Here is a 17151-nt window from a genome sequence, read left to right on the forward strand (position 1 = left end):
GCAGGTACGAGAGAGCATGCAGCAGTCATGGTGGTCTGGCGTTCATACTGCGAGAGCCGCTGCCGAAGCATACGTTCCATGACTGTTGCCTCACGAACGAACTGAGAGACTGTTGCAGGAGGATTACGCACGAGGCCCGCGAAAAGCTGTTCCTTTACGCCTCGCATTAACAGACGCACCTTCTTGTCTTCTGGCATTAGTGGGTCCGCCCGACGGAACAATCGCGTCATGTCTTCGACGAACATGGCGACGGTTTCGTTTGGCATTTGGAACCTCGAAGACAGTGCCTGTTCGGCTCTTTCTTTCCTTTCGGGAGTGCAGAAGGCTTCGCATAGCAGTCGGTAAAACTCCTGCCAGCTGGTAAATGAGGCTTCGTGGTTCTCGTACCATACTCTCGCCGCGTCTAAAAGGGAAAAGTAGACGTTCTTCAACTTACGGCGATCGTCCCAGTCGTTAAAGGCGGCGACCCGGTCGAAATGGTCCAACCAGTCTTCAACGTCCTCAAAGGCGTCGCCATGGAACGGGTTAGGCGTGCGAGGCGCGTTGAGAATGCATGGTACGGGAGCATTTGGGATCACCTCGGTTTGGCTTGCGGTAGTTGTTGACATCTTCCTCACGGAGCTTGCCAGGGGACTGTATTGCGGTGGAAGACCTTGGAGGCGACGGCTGCTTTGATAGATTTCTGCCGTCCCCGAGGTACTGGCGTCGGTAGCTTCTGGTTCAGGACCCGTAGGCATACGATGGATGCGTACCCAGCACCTCCACCAGTTTGTCACGAGAGGAAAAGCCAGCCAGTCAGTTCTAAGCGAACAGCCGTTTACAGTTCGTGTTTGCAGCAGCTACCACGCACACTTCTTCTTCCTCGACCTCTAGCGTAACTAGTGCGTGCCAATATACAGTAACAGGCTTTTTTCATTGTTTTTGCTGGTAAAAAAAATTCCCTAACGCCGTAGAAATGCTAGAAAAACCTATGATGCCAAGCAGAGCTTGGGCAAGGATCTTCAAGTAGTGTTGCTAGCAATATCGCCTTTGTGCACTACCTGGCTTACTGTGCCTTTAAGGCTGGCCTATTGCAAGTCCAAGAGTGTAATTAAAGAAGTGAAAGAAGCAGCCCAAATTACAGAAAACCAGCAGGCATGAGCACATTTTTGTCCACCTCTTCTTTTCAACATGTTCTGTCCTTCAATATAAATCAGGTTTGTCTAACCACATTGAACAAAGGACAGGCGGTGGCATCGCCTTCGAAAATTGTCGCACCAGGAATGGAGCTGGGCACACTGGGAGGGGGTGGGGGTGAAAGAGAGGCCACTCACCCTGGCTGGGTGAGAGGCGTCCCAGGCAAGTACGGCCACTTCACCTTGGTGGCCAGGAAGCCGCAGCTTGGGAAACCCTGGAGAGCCCACCTGAACACAGTATAGGTGCCACAATAGTTATTGCGTAATCCGCATAGTTGAGAATAATCACTAGCGAAAATATAGATACTTAACAATAAGTGTTAAAGAATCACAGAGCAAAGCTTTCTTTGCCTCTTCCTCTGAGTGGCATTTTTTGTAGTTCCCCCGGCAGATATATCTGTCCATATATACATATATACAGTAGAACCTTGTTAAATCATACCCGCTCAAGCCGTACTTTCTCACTAAATGTAGTTGAGACAAATCCCCTACTCGGTTACCCTTTAGTACCCGCTTAAGCCGTAGCGGTACATTGTGCACCTGCCAGTCATTGAACCATTTTCGAATGTCCACCATATTCCTCAGTTGCAGTCTCGCGCTCCTACAGCCAACCGATTCTGCACGGAGCATGCCAAGGGCGAGCTACGCATTGCATGTGTACGCACGGATCTCAGAGCCTAGCCTCCGAGCCGAACTGTGCACAACTTCGGACTGGTAATCTCGGAGGCCAAGGCTGAGCGACCTAGCCAGATACAGTTGCCTGCAAGAGTGCTCTCGCGAGATCCTTCTTGACGTGTTACCCGCGAGAGCATCGCGGAAGCCGTGGAGTGTGCTCAACTTCGCAACAGTGATATGCAGACGCTTCGTGATCGTGACAGGACTGCATGATGTCGAACAGGCAAGCATTGCGAGATGAGCACTAAATAATAACTTGAGATTTTCAATGCCATCCAACGTGGAGCAAAGAAGCCCTTGTTGGCACGGGAGAAAGGCCTGCCACTGATTACTGTTTGTGGCATTTGGGCAGCGGGACAGAAGGTGCTGAACGGTACGTTGTCCAACCTCAAGCGTTGTCCTTTAAAGGGCGCAAGTTACCCAGATGTCTAGGAGGCTTTTGTGAGTTGGCTAAAAAATGCGAGGGCAATAGAACTTGCCTCTAACCGGACCCCTTCTCACCGAAAAGGCACAGCGCTTTGCCACGCAAATTGGCTACGACAGTTTTGTTTGCAGCAGTGGCTGGCTCGCTAGGCTGAAGACGCGGTGCTACTTAACCACAAAAGTTTTCGGCGAAGGTGCAGCGGCAAGCAAAAGCGGCGCAGAGGACTGGGCCAGCGGCAAGTTGCAACATATCTCGCCAGAGTACTCCCCGGAAGGCATATCCAACATGGACGAATCGGCACATTTTGCCGAACTGAACGGTAACTTATAAAGGGGAATTATGCACAGGTGGAAAACAAGCGAAGGATAGAATATCGGTCGCATTTGCGGCCAACATGGCAGGGACGGGAAAGCTGTCGCTCCTCGTTATTGGCAAGGCCGTGCCCTATTTCCACAAAACAAAAAAGTTTCCTGGTTTTCTTGCGAAACATGTTTTATCTCACAGGTGGGCAAGTGCATACAGCGAAACCTCGTTACTAGGAACACCACATTAATGAGCTTTTCAGATTAACAAACTTTTCAGAAATTCCCTGCTGAGTTCTTAACGCTTTCAATGTAAAAATATTTCAGTACTAGAAACTTCCAAATACAGTGAAACCTCGTTAAACCGTAGTTGGCCGGAGCTCAGAAAAAGTATGTACTAAACGGTAGTACAGTCGCCGACTGATTTTCCCGACTCCAAAAATTCAGACATGCCCGATTATTCGGTCAGCTTCGCAGCACCGCCATTCTCCCCATAGACCCTAATGTATAAAAACTGCCGAAAGTTCGGACACCTTGCAGCCTCTCGTCTGATTTTTCGGACACTCCTTGAGCCAACTCGATCGAGAGCACCATGCACCGACTCTGACCGGTGCATGGTTTGACTTGCTGAACGCCATTTTTGTTTTGAACGGAGCCTCCTTGCTGCCCCACAAAGTGGCGCTACTGGAAATCCCCGCTCATCATCATCGTTTCTGCCTGGTTCGATAGAGTGGCTGTACGGCAGTTCCGGTTTCAGCTTAATAAGCCATGTCAAGACAGTCCAGCAGGTGATTCGTTTCTTCGCGCATGACGCTGCGAGTAGGCCACGTTTTTCGTTTGTGCGACTGGTGTCAGCACGGTGGTGTTTGCTTTGTGTGTTGTGTCAGGGTTTCGGTGATCCAACGCGACACACGGAAACATCGCATCAAATGTCTAATGGCGCCGACAGTGCCCCCGCAGACTGCGCTGGGGTGCCGGTAGGCCTAAGATTTGTCGCCTTCCAATGTGCTCCCTACTGACGCGGAAAATATTCTGCCGAGACCTGCGCAGTGGTTGCATTGCGACTCCGGACACCATCTCATTTGACAGTTTCACAGGTGCTGACACTGCTGCACTGACATGCGCAGAACTAGACGACGGCGAGATCATTCGTCAGGTTTCTGCTGCACCGCCGGACGATGACTCTTGAGTCGGAAGATGACGCACCATGTGCTATGCTGCCGTCGCATGCGGAGCGTGTACAAGCAGTGACTGTGCTTTCAGCCGCCTGTAGTGACCGTAGTACGACCCTCTCCAAGATTCAGGCTTATCTGATTGCGCGTAAACGGAACAGTGTGCAACAGCGCATTCACGATTTCTTCAAGCCTACTGCCGAGCCCGAATAAGTGCGTGGAAATAAAGTATTTCATTTTTTTTTCTTAATCTGCTTTTTCGGACACCTGTTTATTCGGACATTTCCGCAGTCCCCGTGAGGTCCAAATAAACGGTTGGCGACTGTATTCGGGCTTAGCAGTAGGCTTGAAGAAATCGTAAAAGCGTCATTGCACGCTGTTTCGTTTACGCACATCAGATAAGCCTGACTCTCGGAGAGGTACAGTCACTGCTTGTGCACACTCCACATGCGACGGCAGCGTAGCACATGGTGCGTCATCTTCCGACTCAAGAGTCATCGTCCGGCGGTGCAGCAGAAACCTGACGAATGATCTCGCCGTCGTCTAGTACTGCGCACGTCAGTGCAGCAGTGTCAGCACCTGTGAAACTGTTAAATGAGACGGTGTCCGGAGTCGCAATGCAACCACTGCGCAGGTCTCGGCAGAATATTTTCCGCGTCAGTAGGGAGCACATCGGAAGGCGATAAAGCATAGGCCTCCCGGCACCCGCTTGCCGGCATTCCCCAGCGCAGTCTGCGCGGGCACTGTCGGCGCCATTAGAGACTTGACGCGATGTTTCCGTGTGCCGCGTTGGATCACCGAAACCTCGACACAGCACACAAAGCAAACACCACCGTGTCGACACCAGTCGCACAAACGAAAAAAACGTGGCCTGCTCGCAGTGTCGTGCGCGAAAAAGCAAATCAGCTGCTGGATTGTCTTGACATGGATTACTAAGCTGAAACCAGAACTGCTGCAGAGCCACTCTATCAAACCAGGCAGAAACGATGATGATGAGCGGGGATTTCCAGTAGCGCCACTTCATGGGGCAGCAAGGAAGCTCCGTTCAAAACAAAAATGGCGTTCAGCAAGTCGAACCATGCTACCATAACCATGCACCGGTCAGAGTCGGTGCATGGTGCTCTCGACCGAGTTGGCTCAAGGAGTGTCCGAAAAATCAGACGAGAGGTTGCAAGGTGTCCGAACTTTCGGCAGTTGTTATACATTATGGTCAATGGGGAGAATGGCGGTGCCGCGAAGCTGACCGAATAATCGGGCATGTCCGAATTTTCGGAGTCCGGAAAATCGGTCGGCGACTGTAAGTGCGTGGAAATAAAGGATTTAATTTTTTTTCCTTAACCTGCTTTTTCGGACACCTGTTTATTCGGACATTTCCGCAGTCCCCGTGAGGTCCGAATAAACGGTCGGCGACTGTACTGCTCAACCAAAATAGCACGAGATTGCCCACTTACCTGTCAAAAACGGAACTTGGTGAGAGTGCAATGAAAGGGCAAAAACATGCAGTATTTATTCTCTTCGCGCAACAAAAGCCTGTCATTTTCGTTTGATGCCACGGCGGCCTAGCAGCGATAACAGCGGCCTCAAACTTACTGAAGCTGCGAGCTAGCTTTTCAGCCAGTCCCTTCTTCTCGGCAAACGCTCGCACGGCAAATTCTTCGTTGGCGCTGCATATTCTCCGTGCACAGGCACGGTAGCCATGCAGAAATCGCGGGGAGCCTTTTTCATAGCAGGGTGTTGTTCTCGTTGCGATGAGTGCATTTATGAGACTGGTGTAATGCGCAGTTTCTGACACTGTTGGGCCCGAATCGCCCGTGTTGTCCTCATCATCGTCGATAGGCGACACTTCGGCAACAGAGGCAACAATGACGAAAAGTTGAACCTCACAGCAGACAACATGCGGTCGCACCAGCACTGCTGAACAACTTCTTCGCATTCCAAATGCCACACACCATAGTCAACAGTAGATCCCTGTCGCGTGCCATCGCCGACTTCATGCCACGTGCGATCGCATGAACGCTGTCAAAATTTTCTTCTATGCTGAGCGCCTGCCGTTTTTTATTCGAGCTTTGGCATGACGCGAGTCCTCGTTTGTATGACACCAAATTGATGTTGATGTTGACGTGGCTTCACGCGCAAACGCACAGGGCGCTTGGAGGCTGTTGCTCCGATCTCTGAGGCTCGTTCTGATGGGCAGCCCCCCAATGGGGACGACGCACCGCCATGATTGCGCGACAAAAAGTGGAAATACTATGTATTAACTGATACGTACACAATAAGCTGGTACGGCTTATGCGATACAAAAAGCATTATGTTCAATGGCCACTCAGTCGGGGATTTGACTTCACTACTTTTAAAATGAAACTACTGTTTAAGCGGGCATGGCTTAACGAGGTTTTACTGTACCGAAGTTTTCAGAATAACGATCGTTATTGAGTTTCCATGTCATGCTAACACCGCCTCAGTACTAGGAACTAATATTCAGAAATCTGGGCATTCTCATGTTTCCATGTATCCTTCATACCAGCCAAAATAATAGGCTGGCAGACAACAAGGCACACAAAGCGGACACTGTGGCGCATGGGTTCGGAAAGCCTGAGATGGCACTCAATCAAAGAAAACACGGGAGATAGTTTTTTTTATCTAACGCGGTGGCGACCATGCATCGGGTTTTGCGAGCGCATGCTCCGCCCAGGCAAGTGTCGCCTGGCAATGGAGGCGCGTCTCTTCCTTCTTTCGCCCTTCTTTCTGTGCATGCCTCTTTTTTCATGCTTCTTTCTGCCTAGCCGCAGGCTCAAGTACTCTACGCTCAGTGTGCTTAGTTGTGCAGTCGGAGGCCCCAATGCACAAAACTCTTAGGCGAGGGTCCAAGAAGTCTGCGTGCGATGTGCTTGATCGCCGAGTCAGAGATGCCTGCGAGCGAAATGCTTAGCCACGGGTCCAATAATTGCGTGCGTGATGTGCTTGGTTGCGAATTCCGAAATGCCAAGTGACGAAAGGCTTAACTGTGCATTTGACGATTCCGCGCGCGAAGCTTGGTCGCGAAGTCTGCGTCGCCAATGCTCTGAATGCTTAGCTACGGCACGCCCACAAACGGAGGGATCAGCCCGCTACCGTAATGCCTGCGTAGTGTCCGTTTTGACACTCCTCGAGATCACGGAGAGTGGAGACTGTTCAGAGCTTGCGATGTGCAAGGAGCCGAGCAGACAATGTGAGAGCGCCCCAATGGCGAACCCCGCTGGAGTCACATGGCAGGCATGGCCAATCGCAGACTCCCGCATGACCTCCAATCATTTGTTTTTTTGTGTGGTTGTTTCTCTACAGAGGACACAGCTGAACTGTCAAATTTGAAGACAGAGAAATGCGCTTTCCAATGAGACAGAGATGGCAGTGCCCGGTTGCACCGTTCCACAGATATCGGGGCTTGAAAAACGCTGTTCTTTCGTGATTTCTGCGTAATTTTTCACCACCCTGGCTGACGAGACATTTTTTTAGAGCACTTTTATGTGGTTTTTCAGGGATGATATTTTTACAGAAAAAGAGTTATATAAACTCATAATGCGATTTTAAAAAAATAAATTTCTTTGGCCATTTCTTGAGATGCGAAAGCCACATTCCCTCTTAAAAGCTCACCTGCCAAATGTATGCTGACGAGTCCGAAGAGCCACTGGCCAGGTAGCGGCCATCGCAGCTCAGGGCCAGCTTGACATAGAAGCTCTTTATGCTGTGTCCACAATAAGTCCTCACTGTGGAGATGGCAAAAAGCCGGCAAACACTCACTTACTGTACTCCATTTTATAAACAGTAGGCAACATTACAAAGGCTAGAGGGAGACATTTGTCCCTGCTAGCATCAGCAACCACAAGATAGTTACGCGCGTAAGAAAGAAGCAGGTATGCATCATGCGACTCAATGTTGAGTCTCGTGCGTTCATGTCGCAATATGTGGACACCCTTTTTTACAAGAAGGCATCGCAGATCTGACACTTATTTACCACCAAACAAGCAGAGCGATGTGTCTGCAACCAGCAACCACCCTGCACTGCTTGCCTTTGCAACCTAAACATGGCATGTCGTATACTGCCTCGGCGTTTAGGCCTAGTCAGTGCCGCTTGGCCATGTATCGGTGCCTGTAAAGCTGAGAAACCATATTCCCGGCGAAAGTGAGCATGGGAAACAACTTGAATGGCACGCTCTTCAAAACTGCCGTATTTTGTAACACCGTGCTCGAGGATTATGTCAGAAAACTTAAGCCAGACCATTAGGCCGTCCATAACTTCCTAGCACCGTTACAAAAGGGAAGGTGGTGGTACCACAGGATTTATGTTTGAAGAATTGACCATGTCTGAAAAATATGCTGGCGGCTATACATGAATCAGTCTTTGGCTTATCTTGGCTATGACCTAGCGATGCGACTTGCTCACTGAAACCAAAACTGCAGATTACTTGGTTTTAAACATATATTCGTTTGTTTCGAAGACTTAGAGAACTTCAAGTACTAAAGCTCCAACGGAAATGGATATTGAATAGAACTTTATTCTACAGAACATTTGCACAAGGTTAATTTACCAATACCACTGAAATAGTTTTTTTCTACAGTGTCCTTTTAACAATAAATCACACTGTACACATGTGCCAACCAATAACACGTTTGGATTGTCCGTCTTCTTTGTTTTTACTAGGCTTGTGCGTATACAGTAGACTATCTTTAATTCAAGTAATTCAAGTACAGTTAATCCAATCCCAACCGAAATTCCCGGCAGGCATGTTCGGAGTTTTGTTATTTCGATCCTAAAATTGCCATTTGCCAAATGATTCAAACGTGACCAGCCAGCATGCACGCATCTGACCCCTATGGTGACCCCAAATAGTGACCCCTTTATGGCAGTGTCTGTCTCTGCAGAGCTTAGAACATCGCGAATGTGTTGAGCATATGTTATCTCCCCTTGCGAACGCCTATTTTCAGCCCACCCTAATAAGATATTCAAGCAATAAAAGTAGTTCACAATGCTTGTTTACAGTATATAGTAAAACCTCGTCAATTCGAATTTGGTTAATTCGAAATCCCAGATAATTAGAACGCTTTCTGCGGCCCCGTATTTTCCAATGTCAATTTAACCAGATAATTCGAAACAACGGCCTAGGCTAACCCGGTTGATTCAAAGAATTGAGGTGCTATGCGGCAATTCCCAATCCTCATTTCACTGCAAACCAGACGAAACTACGGCCATTCGGAGCCACGAGGCGACGCCACATAGCAATCACGATTGTTTATAGGCGAAGCGCCTGACCTGTAGTACTGCTAGCACAAAAATCAGTCCACGCCCCGCGCACCGCTGAAACGCGTGCCTGCAGAGGAGAAGGCGTGCTTCACTGCAATGTAGTGGGCACACCGGTTTTTGTCACGTGCTCTCGTCCCCCACTCCGCACGCTCCTCGCAGTCGCAGCGGTTGCAGCGTCAGCGCACATTCCGTGCCGCTGCCACTGGTTGCCATTCGCCCATTCTCTCTTCGCACCTGCAGCGACGTGTGTGCATGCAATGCCGGTCTGAGCCATGTCTTTGTGTGGGGTGGTTAGGGGTGTTGCAGCTAGGGTGGTGTCCTTTTCTTTTCCCCTGAACTGTGCAGAAGTGCCAGTGAGCGAAGACGCCAAAGTATAAGACTTTAACGCTGCAGCAGAAGTTTTGCTTGATCCAAGAAGCGGGTAAGAACACATGTTCCAAGACCGAGTTGGCTGAAAGGCACAGCGTGCCCCTCTTGACGTTGTCCACAACATTGAAGAACAAGTAGGAAGCATACAGTAAGACATATTCTTCGAAGCAGTCGCGAGTAAAGGCTCCCACGTACCAAGATGTGGAATCTGCTTTACTTCGCTGGCTGCAGAGAGCAAATGCAGCCCACCTTCCCGTCATTGGAACGATACTGCGGGAGAAGGCCAACGGCTCTATAACTTGGGCACGAAGAGTTCAAGTGTAGCAATGGATGGTTCAGCCGTTTTAAAGAGGGCAATGATTTGACCTTTGTAGCCGTCTGTGGCGTGAGCGGCAGCGCAAACGAGAGCGTCGTCGACGACTGGAAGAAACACACGTTGGCTCCGTTGCTTAGCGAGTACGGTGCAGACGATGTGTACAACCTTGACGAGGCAGCCCTTTTTTACAAGACACTGCCCACAAAAACGTTTCAAGCGAAAGACACCGTGGTCAAGGGTCGAAAGCAGAGCAAGGAAAGAATTACTATTCTGTTTGGTGCAAACATGTGCGGTAAACAGAAGCTGCCGCTACTCGCAGTTGGAAAGAGTGGGAAGGCTCACTGCTTTAAAAATGCACGGCTGCCGCCAAGGGATGAGCTTATCTACTGGCACAACAAGAAAGCCTGGGTCACAGGCACAATATTTGAAGATTACGTTCGGCAGCTTGACAGCATGTTCGCGGCCACAGGCAGGAATGTACTCTTCGTTGTTGATAATTGCCTGGCGCATGGTGACATCACACACCTGAAAGCTATCAGGATGGTATTTCTTCCTCCGAACGCCAAGTCGATCTCGCAGCCAATGGACCAAGGCGTCATTCCCCACACGAGGAAGATTTACCGCCACCCCCTGCTCAAGTGCATGCTGCTTTGTTACGATAACGGCAAGGAGTTCTCCATTGACCTCCTCAGGGCCATACAGTAAAAGCTCGTTAATTCGAACCGGAAGGGGAAGCCGCTTCAGTTCGAATTAACGAAAGTTCGAACGAACGAAAGTGAAAGAGAACAACAGTACATTGCCATTTGGAAGCAGTAGGGCATGTCAGAAATTTAATGCTTGAAAACATCCGTGATCGTAGTCCGCCTTGTTTCCTTGAAGGCGGCAGCTACCACTTTTTGCTCTAACGAGCAACTGTGGCGGAAGGCCTCCTCTTCGCCTTCTTCAAAACTGAAGAAGAGACGGGCACCATTCAATCCAGCCATGACCTCCACAGCGGAGGGCCGCACTGGCGCTTCGTCTTCCTCCTCCTCCTCCTCGCCACTGGCAACGACAGGTTCAGCGCTTCTGACCTGAGAAATAATGTCCTCATCTTTCAGCGCACCACACACACCACTGCACCCTCGTTCACGTCGACATAGTCAGCAAAGGAGATTTGCAAAGCCCCCGAGATTCGCGAGGGGCAAGAAGTCTCGGAGGTCAACGTAAAATGGAGAGAAGGCAGCTGCCGCTGCCTTCTGGAGGACACCGCGCCGGTTATATTTTTCCCGATTTTGCGTTCTCTCGCCGTTCTCTCCATTCCGGAGGCGACGCAGCCTAGTGTGTAGGCAGTAGGCGCGTTTCCCTGGCCGTGTGCCAGGCGCCAAACCGCTGGCACTATGGCGCGTAGTTCGAATTATCCATGGCGGAACCTTCTCGCGTTCGAATTACCGAATTCACTCGCGTAATGATCGCTTTTTTTGTCAGAAAAATTGACACAAAATCAGGGGTGCCATCATTACGCGGGTTTAATTTCCCGCGAAAAGAAAAAAAATTTTTTTCGTCCTGCGTTTGCTGCGGGACACCAAAACAATAATGGCGGCCGGCGGAGCAAGCCGAACGCACCGAACGTGATTTTTTTTCTTCTCGTGAGTACATTACGTGCATTGAAAGTTGCTTTCGTATCAGTAATGAGTCATATCGTTAATATCGACAAGTTTGTGGCAATAACGTAGCCATGTCCACTTTGAGGGGACAGAAACAGATGGGCACACTTAGCTGCCGGTGACATAGAAACACATAGCTGGCATGCTGCGGGAACTGCGGCATCTGTCTTCACTACTATCCTAATGCAGTTAAACCTGGATCTAACGAACCTATATGTAACGAATTCCTGGATTTAACGAAGATTTTGAATTCCCCAACGCTGCCCCCATTGAAGCCCATGTATTTTCGACCTTGATGTAACGAACGCGTTGCGGCGGTTAGCCTTGATGTAACGAACTCCCAAAGCTGATCAGTCATTACTTTTTGCACTTTTAAGGAAAATTCGGCCAAAGAAATGCTCTAGATTATTGAATATTAATATTGTAAGGAGCCAGCAGCGACGCGAACGCCAGGGATTGCCGCGACCGAGCAGAGTTAGCGATGATGATGATGATGGCGGCAACTAGCGCCGCTCCATGCCTAACGTAGCAGTCTTTTCAGGCTTCGCTTGTCTAGCGTGACACCAGGTGGCATTGGTATCGGCAGCCGATTTCTCTTTCAGATTTATTTTGTTTCGTATGGATTTGAGGACAAGCATTCTTATTTTGTGATTTTCATTAGTTTCAACGGCTTAGACACACTTATGTGTAACAATTCACTTGAAAAGCAACGCTGATAGCCGGTTCTTTCATTGCCAGGGCGCGGCAAGGGAGAGGGACGATTACGAACGACATGCGCCACTTTTTTTTCTTTCTCTATGGATGCATTGCATTCGCCATTTTGAGTGTTGTCCTGCGTTCTGCACGTGTGCGTGTATCAACTGTGCTCTGGTACTGGTTTGTCCGACTTGTTTTGGAGGTGCTAGGCCTGCCTGTCGGCGTGTAGTCGTGCGTCTCCGCTTCTAACTACGTCGTCGGTTGGTCGTGATGAGTTCTACTGCCAGAAAACGAAAAGTTCTGTCTTTTGAAGACAAACTCGCAATTTTAAATGCAGTCTCCGCGGGCGAGAAGAAGGACGTTGCCACCCGTTTCAGCATTCCAGCGAGCACACTATCAACGATTTTGAGTGCGGAACACAGCATCAGAAACGCAGTGGAGTCTGGGAAAAGCTCGAAGAAAAAGAGACTGAAGCTGTCCACATACACTGATGTGGACAAGGCAGTGTTCACGTGGTTTTTGGACACGAGAGCCAGAAATATGCCCATAAGTGGCGCGATCTTACAACAGAAGGCAAAGGATTTTGCGTGTATCTTGGGCCATGATGATTTCAAGGCAAGCAACGGGTGGCTGCAGGGATTTAAGAGCCGGCATGGTGTCGTCGGAAGAGTAATCAGCGGCGAATCTGCCTCCGCAGACAGCGATGCTGCTGCTTCGTGGGTGGCTGACAAGCTGCCTGGAATCCTGAGTCGCTTCGAGGCGGCTGATGTCTACAATGCCGACGAGACAGCTCTATTTTATCAGATGCTTCCGGGCCGCACGCTAGCGTTAAAAGGCAATGACTGCCGCGGCGGAAAGCAGAGCAAGCTCCGCATAACGATTCTTCTGTGTGCCAACCTCGACGGCACAGACAAGCGAGTCCCGCTAGTTGTCGGCAAAAGTGCCCGTCCCAGGTGTTTTAAGGGAACGAAGCGTATGCCCGTGAAGTATGTGGCGAATTCCAAAGCGTGGATGACTCAGCCAATATTTTCTGAGTGGTTGAAGGAATTTAACCAGGACGTCAAGCGGCAAGGCCGTCAAGTTTGCCTACTGCTGGACAATTGCTCGGCGCACCACGTCGAAGGCCTGCAGCTGTCGAACATCGAACTGCATTACTTCCCGGCCGACTGCACGTCTCTAATACAGCCCCTGGACAAAGGGGTCTGTAACAGTTTTAAATGCTGTTACAGGCGCCGACTAATCCTGAAGATACTCCTCGACATCCGTCTGGAAAGGGAGATGAAGAACGACATTTATCAAGCAGTCGAGATGCTTGCTGCCTCCTGGCAAGAGGTCAGGGCAGAAGTTATCGCGAATTGCTTTTTAAAGGCCGGAATAGCCAAAAACGCACGGGCTGGTGCCGACGAGGAGGAGGAGGAAGACCTTTCAACTCCGTCCGATGTGGCCGAAGCGTGGAACGAGCTATGTACTAACGGTGGTGCACCCGACGACGTTGAACTGACTGACTTTTTGTTTGCCGACAACGCCGCCGTGGCTACAGAAGAAATGTCTGATGCAGCAGTAGCTGAAAGCGTGCAAAATCCCGATGGCGGCGATGATGGTGCTTGTGAGGCAGATCCGTGTGATGTGCCTACTGCAAAGGAGGTGATGAACGCAATGGACGTTATGCGCCGTTTCGTCGGCTCGCTCGACGATGAAGGAGCTCTACACGATTTAGCTTCTTTGGAGCGGCGTGTTGTGCCTTCACTCGTGCCGAAGAAGCAAGCGGAAATTACGCAGTTTTTAGGAGTAACATAAATGCTTGAAGGGTGAGTTCACCTTCACGGATATATTGAGCTATTTGGTTTCGTTTCTGCATCATTCGTACGAGCCTTCACGCGAAACCTGCATGTAACGAAAAATTGCGAGCTTTTGTCAACTTAGTTATATCCAGGTTTAACTGTATGGCACGTTTCCGCTAAGGGTGGGCGAATATCTTAGCTGCGTTACAAGCGTCGGCGTATGAATAGGGTACGCTTTTAACGTATCAGTGTAAATGTGGCAGCTATCGTTGCCACTCGCGATTTGTTGCGTGCACACAAGTGCAGATGAGAATTGAAAGGCGCCTTTTTTGTTGTTGACCACAACCATTATAAAGCCTACACATAATAAAGGCAAGTTTGGTTGCAGCTTTTTTTTAGTCATGGAAGAGTGGAAACTGATGAAAGTAATGAAATGAGGCATGTACTTAAGGATGTTAGGTGCGTGCAGACCGCTTGCTTTGTCTTGGAAGAGTCGTTCGCGTAGCATTCGACAGATGGTAAGCGCGATCATTATTAGCTAGACTTGGCACACGACATATGGCTGCGGCAAGTTCGGGGTGCGATCATTACAAGGGAAAATTAAAAAATTGGACTTTGACGACAAAATTTAGGGGTGCGATCATTACGCGAGTGCGATCATTATGCGAGTAAAGACGGTAACAGGCTTTTTTATGCATAGACTTCTGTAGAGCTTGGCCGGACCAAATCGTACAGTTCGAATTATCCATAAATTCGAATTATTGAAGTTCGAATTAACGAGCTTTCGCTGTATGTCTTATTGTGTATGCATGGAGGCAAGTGGAACCCACTTTGATCATGCGGTGTTTTGAACACGCTGGCTTCTCGAAGGAAAGCACCGTCGATGCTGATGCTGACTATTCATGTACGCTTGATGAAGAAGGAGCCGAGTATTGAGACCGCATCAATGCACTCTGCGCAGAGGATAGCGTATCTGGTGCAGTCGGCTTTGCCGACTATCTGAACTTTGAAAATGATCAACAAACGTGCTACTCAGACTTGGAGAGTGAAGCTACGATGCAGTGACGACGACGCTAACGAACCCTCTTGAGCACACGCTCTCGGGGAAGTTATCGGATTGCTGAATGTTATCCGCAGTTTTGTTGAGTGCCACGGTGGAAATTCTCAAATACTGCACGTAGTTGGCCAACTATAAAACATGACCCTTGGAGCCTCGAACTATAAGACGCGGCAAACCAGCATCTCTGATTACATTAAGTAATCCAAAGATCGCCGAATAAAGGTAGCGCATTCCTGCAGCAAAATTTTTTGCCTGGGTTGAATTTTTTTTTGCGTGTGTTTGGTTAATTCGAAAACCCGCATAATTCGAAGCATTTTTGCGGTCCTAATGACTTCGAATTAACAGTTTACAGAATGCAGTTTTACTGTATTCACCCTATTCTAATAGGCGTCTTGTTTTCAGATTGCACCGTGAAGGTCCAATTGTTGGCCCAATTTTCTTGGAAGAAAAGAAAAAGCATGCATTAGAATCGGGTAAATACTCTAATCAGACATTGTGAGCTACAGTTATTGCTTGACCATCTTCCTAGGGTGGGCTGAAAATAGGTGTTTTCAACGAAACATGATGTATTTTCAATACATTCACTGTCTCCTAAGCTCTGCAGAGACAGACACTGCCTCTAATGGGGTCGCTATTTGGGGTCACCATAGGCGTCAGATGCGTGCATTCTGACCTGTCAAGTTTGAATTATCCGGCAAAGGCTAATTTTAGGGTCTAAATAACGAAAGGGCACTAGCCACGACCTTTGGTCCTGGCTAGTGTAGCACTAGTGGCTAGTGGCTAGCACTAGTGTAGCTAGCGTGGCTAGCTAGGTAAAGTCAGATCAACAGAAATTTACTATACAGTGGATTAGGGATTAATGAAACTCGCTTACATGGAACTGCCAAATAAATGGGACGAATGCACTGACTTTGGTTGTCCAGCCACAGGGACAATTTTGACAAACTTCGTTTAAATGAAACACTCCTTTTTGTGAACTCCAATTAAGCAGGCCTGGACAATATTGCACCTACCTCGTTGACTGTCATATTTCTTTCTTTATTTATTCAAGACATTCCTTAGAGAAATGCCTTGGGGGACGCGACAAACATCCTGCTCATATGGAGCATGATAAGGTTAACGACAATTTCAAATGGTGATGCGAAAAACAACAAAATTCAATGTATCTGTAATTTGCACTGTCATGGCATCAGCGGTTGCTCTGCAGCATTCACGGTGACTAGTTCTTGAGTTCCTTTGTGCTTCGTGTTGGGGACAGTAAAAAACTGTGAGCGCAGGAACAAATACATTGTGCAGACGAACCTGTGATACTCCAAGCACTGTACAATGACGTCTTTCTTGTTTTTTTACCCTTAGAGAAATTAAAACGCTTGATGTTCTTGAAATGAATCATCTTTAAAAATATTCTGCATTCTTCGCATAAACAAAGTGACAATAAACAGAAGTCTATTTTCTGTCCCTTCAGGTCTAGTTTAAGCGGAGTGCACTGTATTTGCTTTGAACTAAAAAAAGTTGATATTCGCACGAGCATAGTTCTTACGTGCTACACAGCCTCAAAAATTGACCTGGTGACAGGGAGGTCGACACCACTTGGAAAACGGGGCTGTAAAAATAAGACAAGTGGACCAATGCTGGTTTCCGCACATGGATCGCCGACTCGCAGGACAAGGTTTGGTCAGCAAAACGAAGACCGCATGCAACGTACAGGGTTCGGACGTGTTGCTGGCCAGCAGGTCAAACTCGTAGATGTTGTGGTCCGTGCAGTTGACAAAGGCACGCCTTCTGGACTGGTCCAGCACCATGCTGGTGTAGCCTGCAAATGTGCGGACGAGTCAGACACGGTTTTCCAAACCGAGAGTGCTGCAATGCACCTTCTCACACCGGCCGAAAAAAATGCTAAATTGGAAGCAAAGAAGTGCTGCAGCTTTGCATTAAAGCTGAATACCAAATAGCTGATTGATTTTTCTTTGAAGTACCCCTTGTTTATTTATTTATAATAAATTCAAGGGCAATGGCAGCACATTACATGAAGGGTGGTGGCAATACAAACCGTTCACAAAGAAAAGTATGTTTTGACGGCAGTTCTACCAAAGGAGTGATCAGTTATCAAGGCAATGTAGCTGGGTAGATTATTCCACTCGTGGGCTGTCTGCAATCACGAGTAATGTGAACCGTTGCATACTATTCATAAGCAAGCTTTCTGGCAATCAAGGCAAAGCAATGAAACTAAAGCTGACACGTGGTAGGGTGCTGATAGAAA

At 48.7% G+C, this 17151-nt stretch overlaps 1 protein-coding gene across 1 annotated transcript in view; it reads right to left on the minus strand.

Annotated features, from left to right (window-relative positions):
• LOC142587536 (uncharacterized) overlaps window positions 1-16699 on the minus strand; it is a 35426-nt gene extending 18727 nt beyond the window's left edge. Inside the window, exons 1-3 of the mRNA XM_075698620.1 lie at window positions 16597-16699; window positions 7379-7491; window positions 1314-1403 (exon numbers count right to left, since the gene is read on the minus strand). Coding sequence (XP_075554735.1) covers window positions 1314-1403; window positions 7379-7491; window positions 16597-16693 — 300 coding nt within the window. The 5' untranslated portion in view covers window positions 16694-16699. The remainder of the gene's footprint in view (window positions 1-1313; window positions 1404-7378; window positions 7492-16596) is intronic.
• Window positions 16700-17151: the final 452 nt, after the last annotated feature.

The sequence above is a fragment of the Dermacentor variabilis genome, chromosome 7, assembly GCF_050947875.1.
Source record: "Dermacentor variabilis isolate Ectoservices chromosome 7, ASM5094787v1, whole genome shotgun sequence".
Classification (NCBI taxonomy): Eukaryota; Metazoa; Arthropoda; class Arachnida; order Ixodida; family Ixodidae; genus Dermacentor; species Dermacentor variabilis.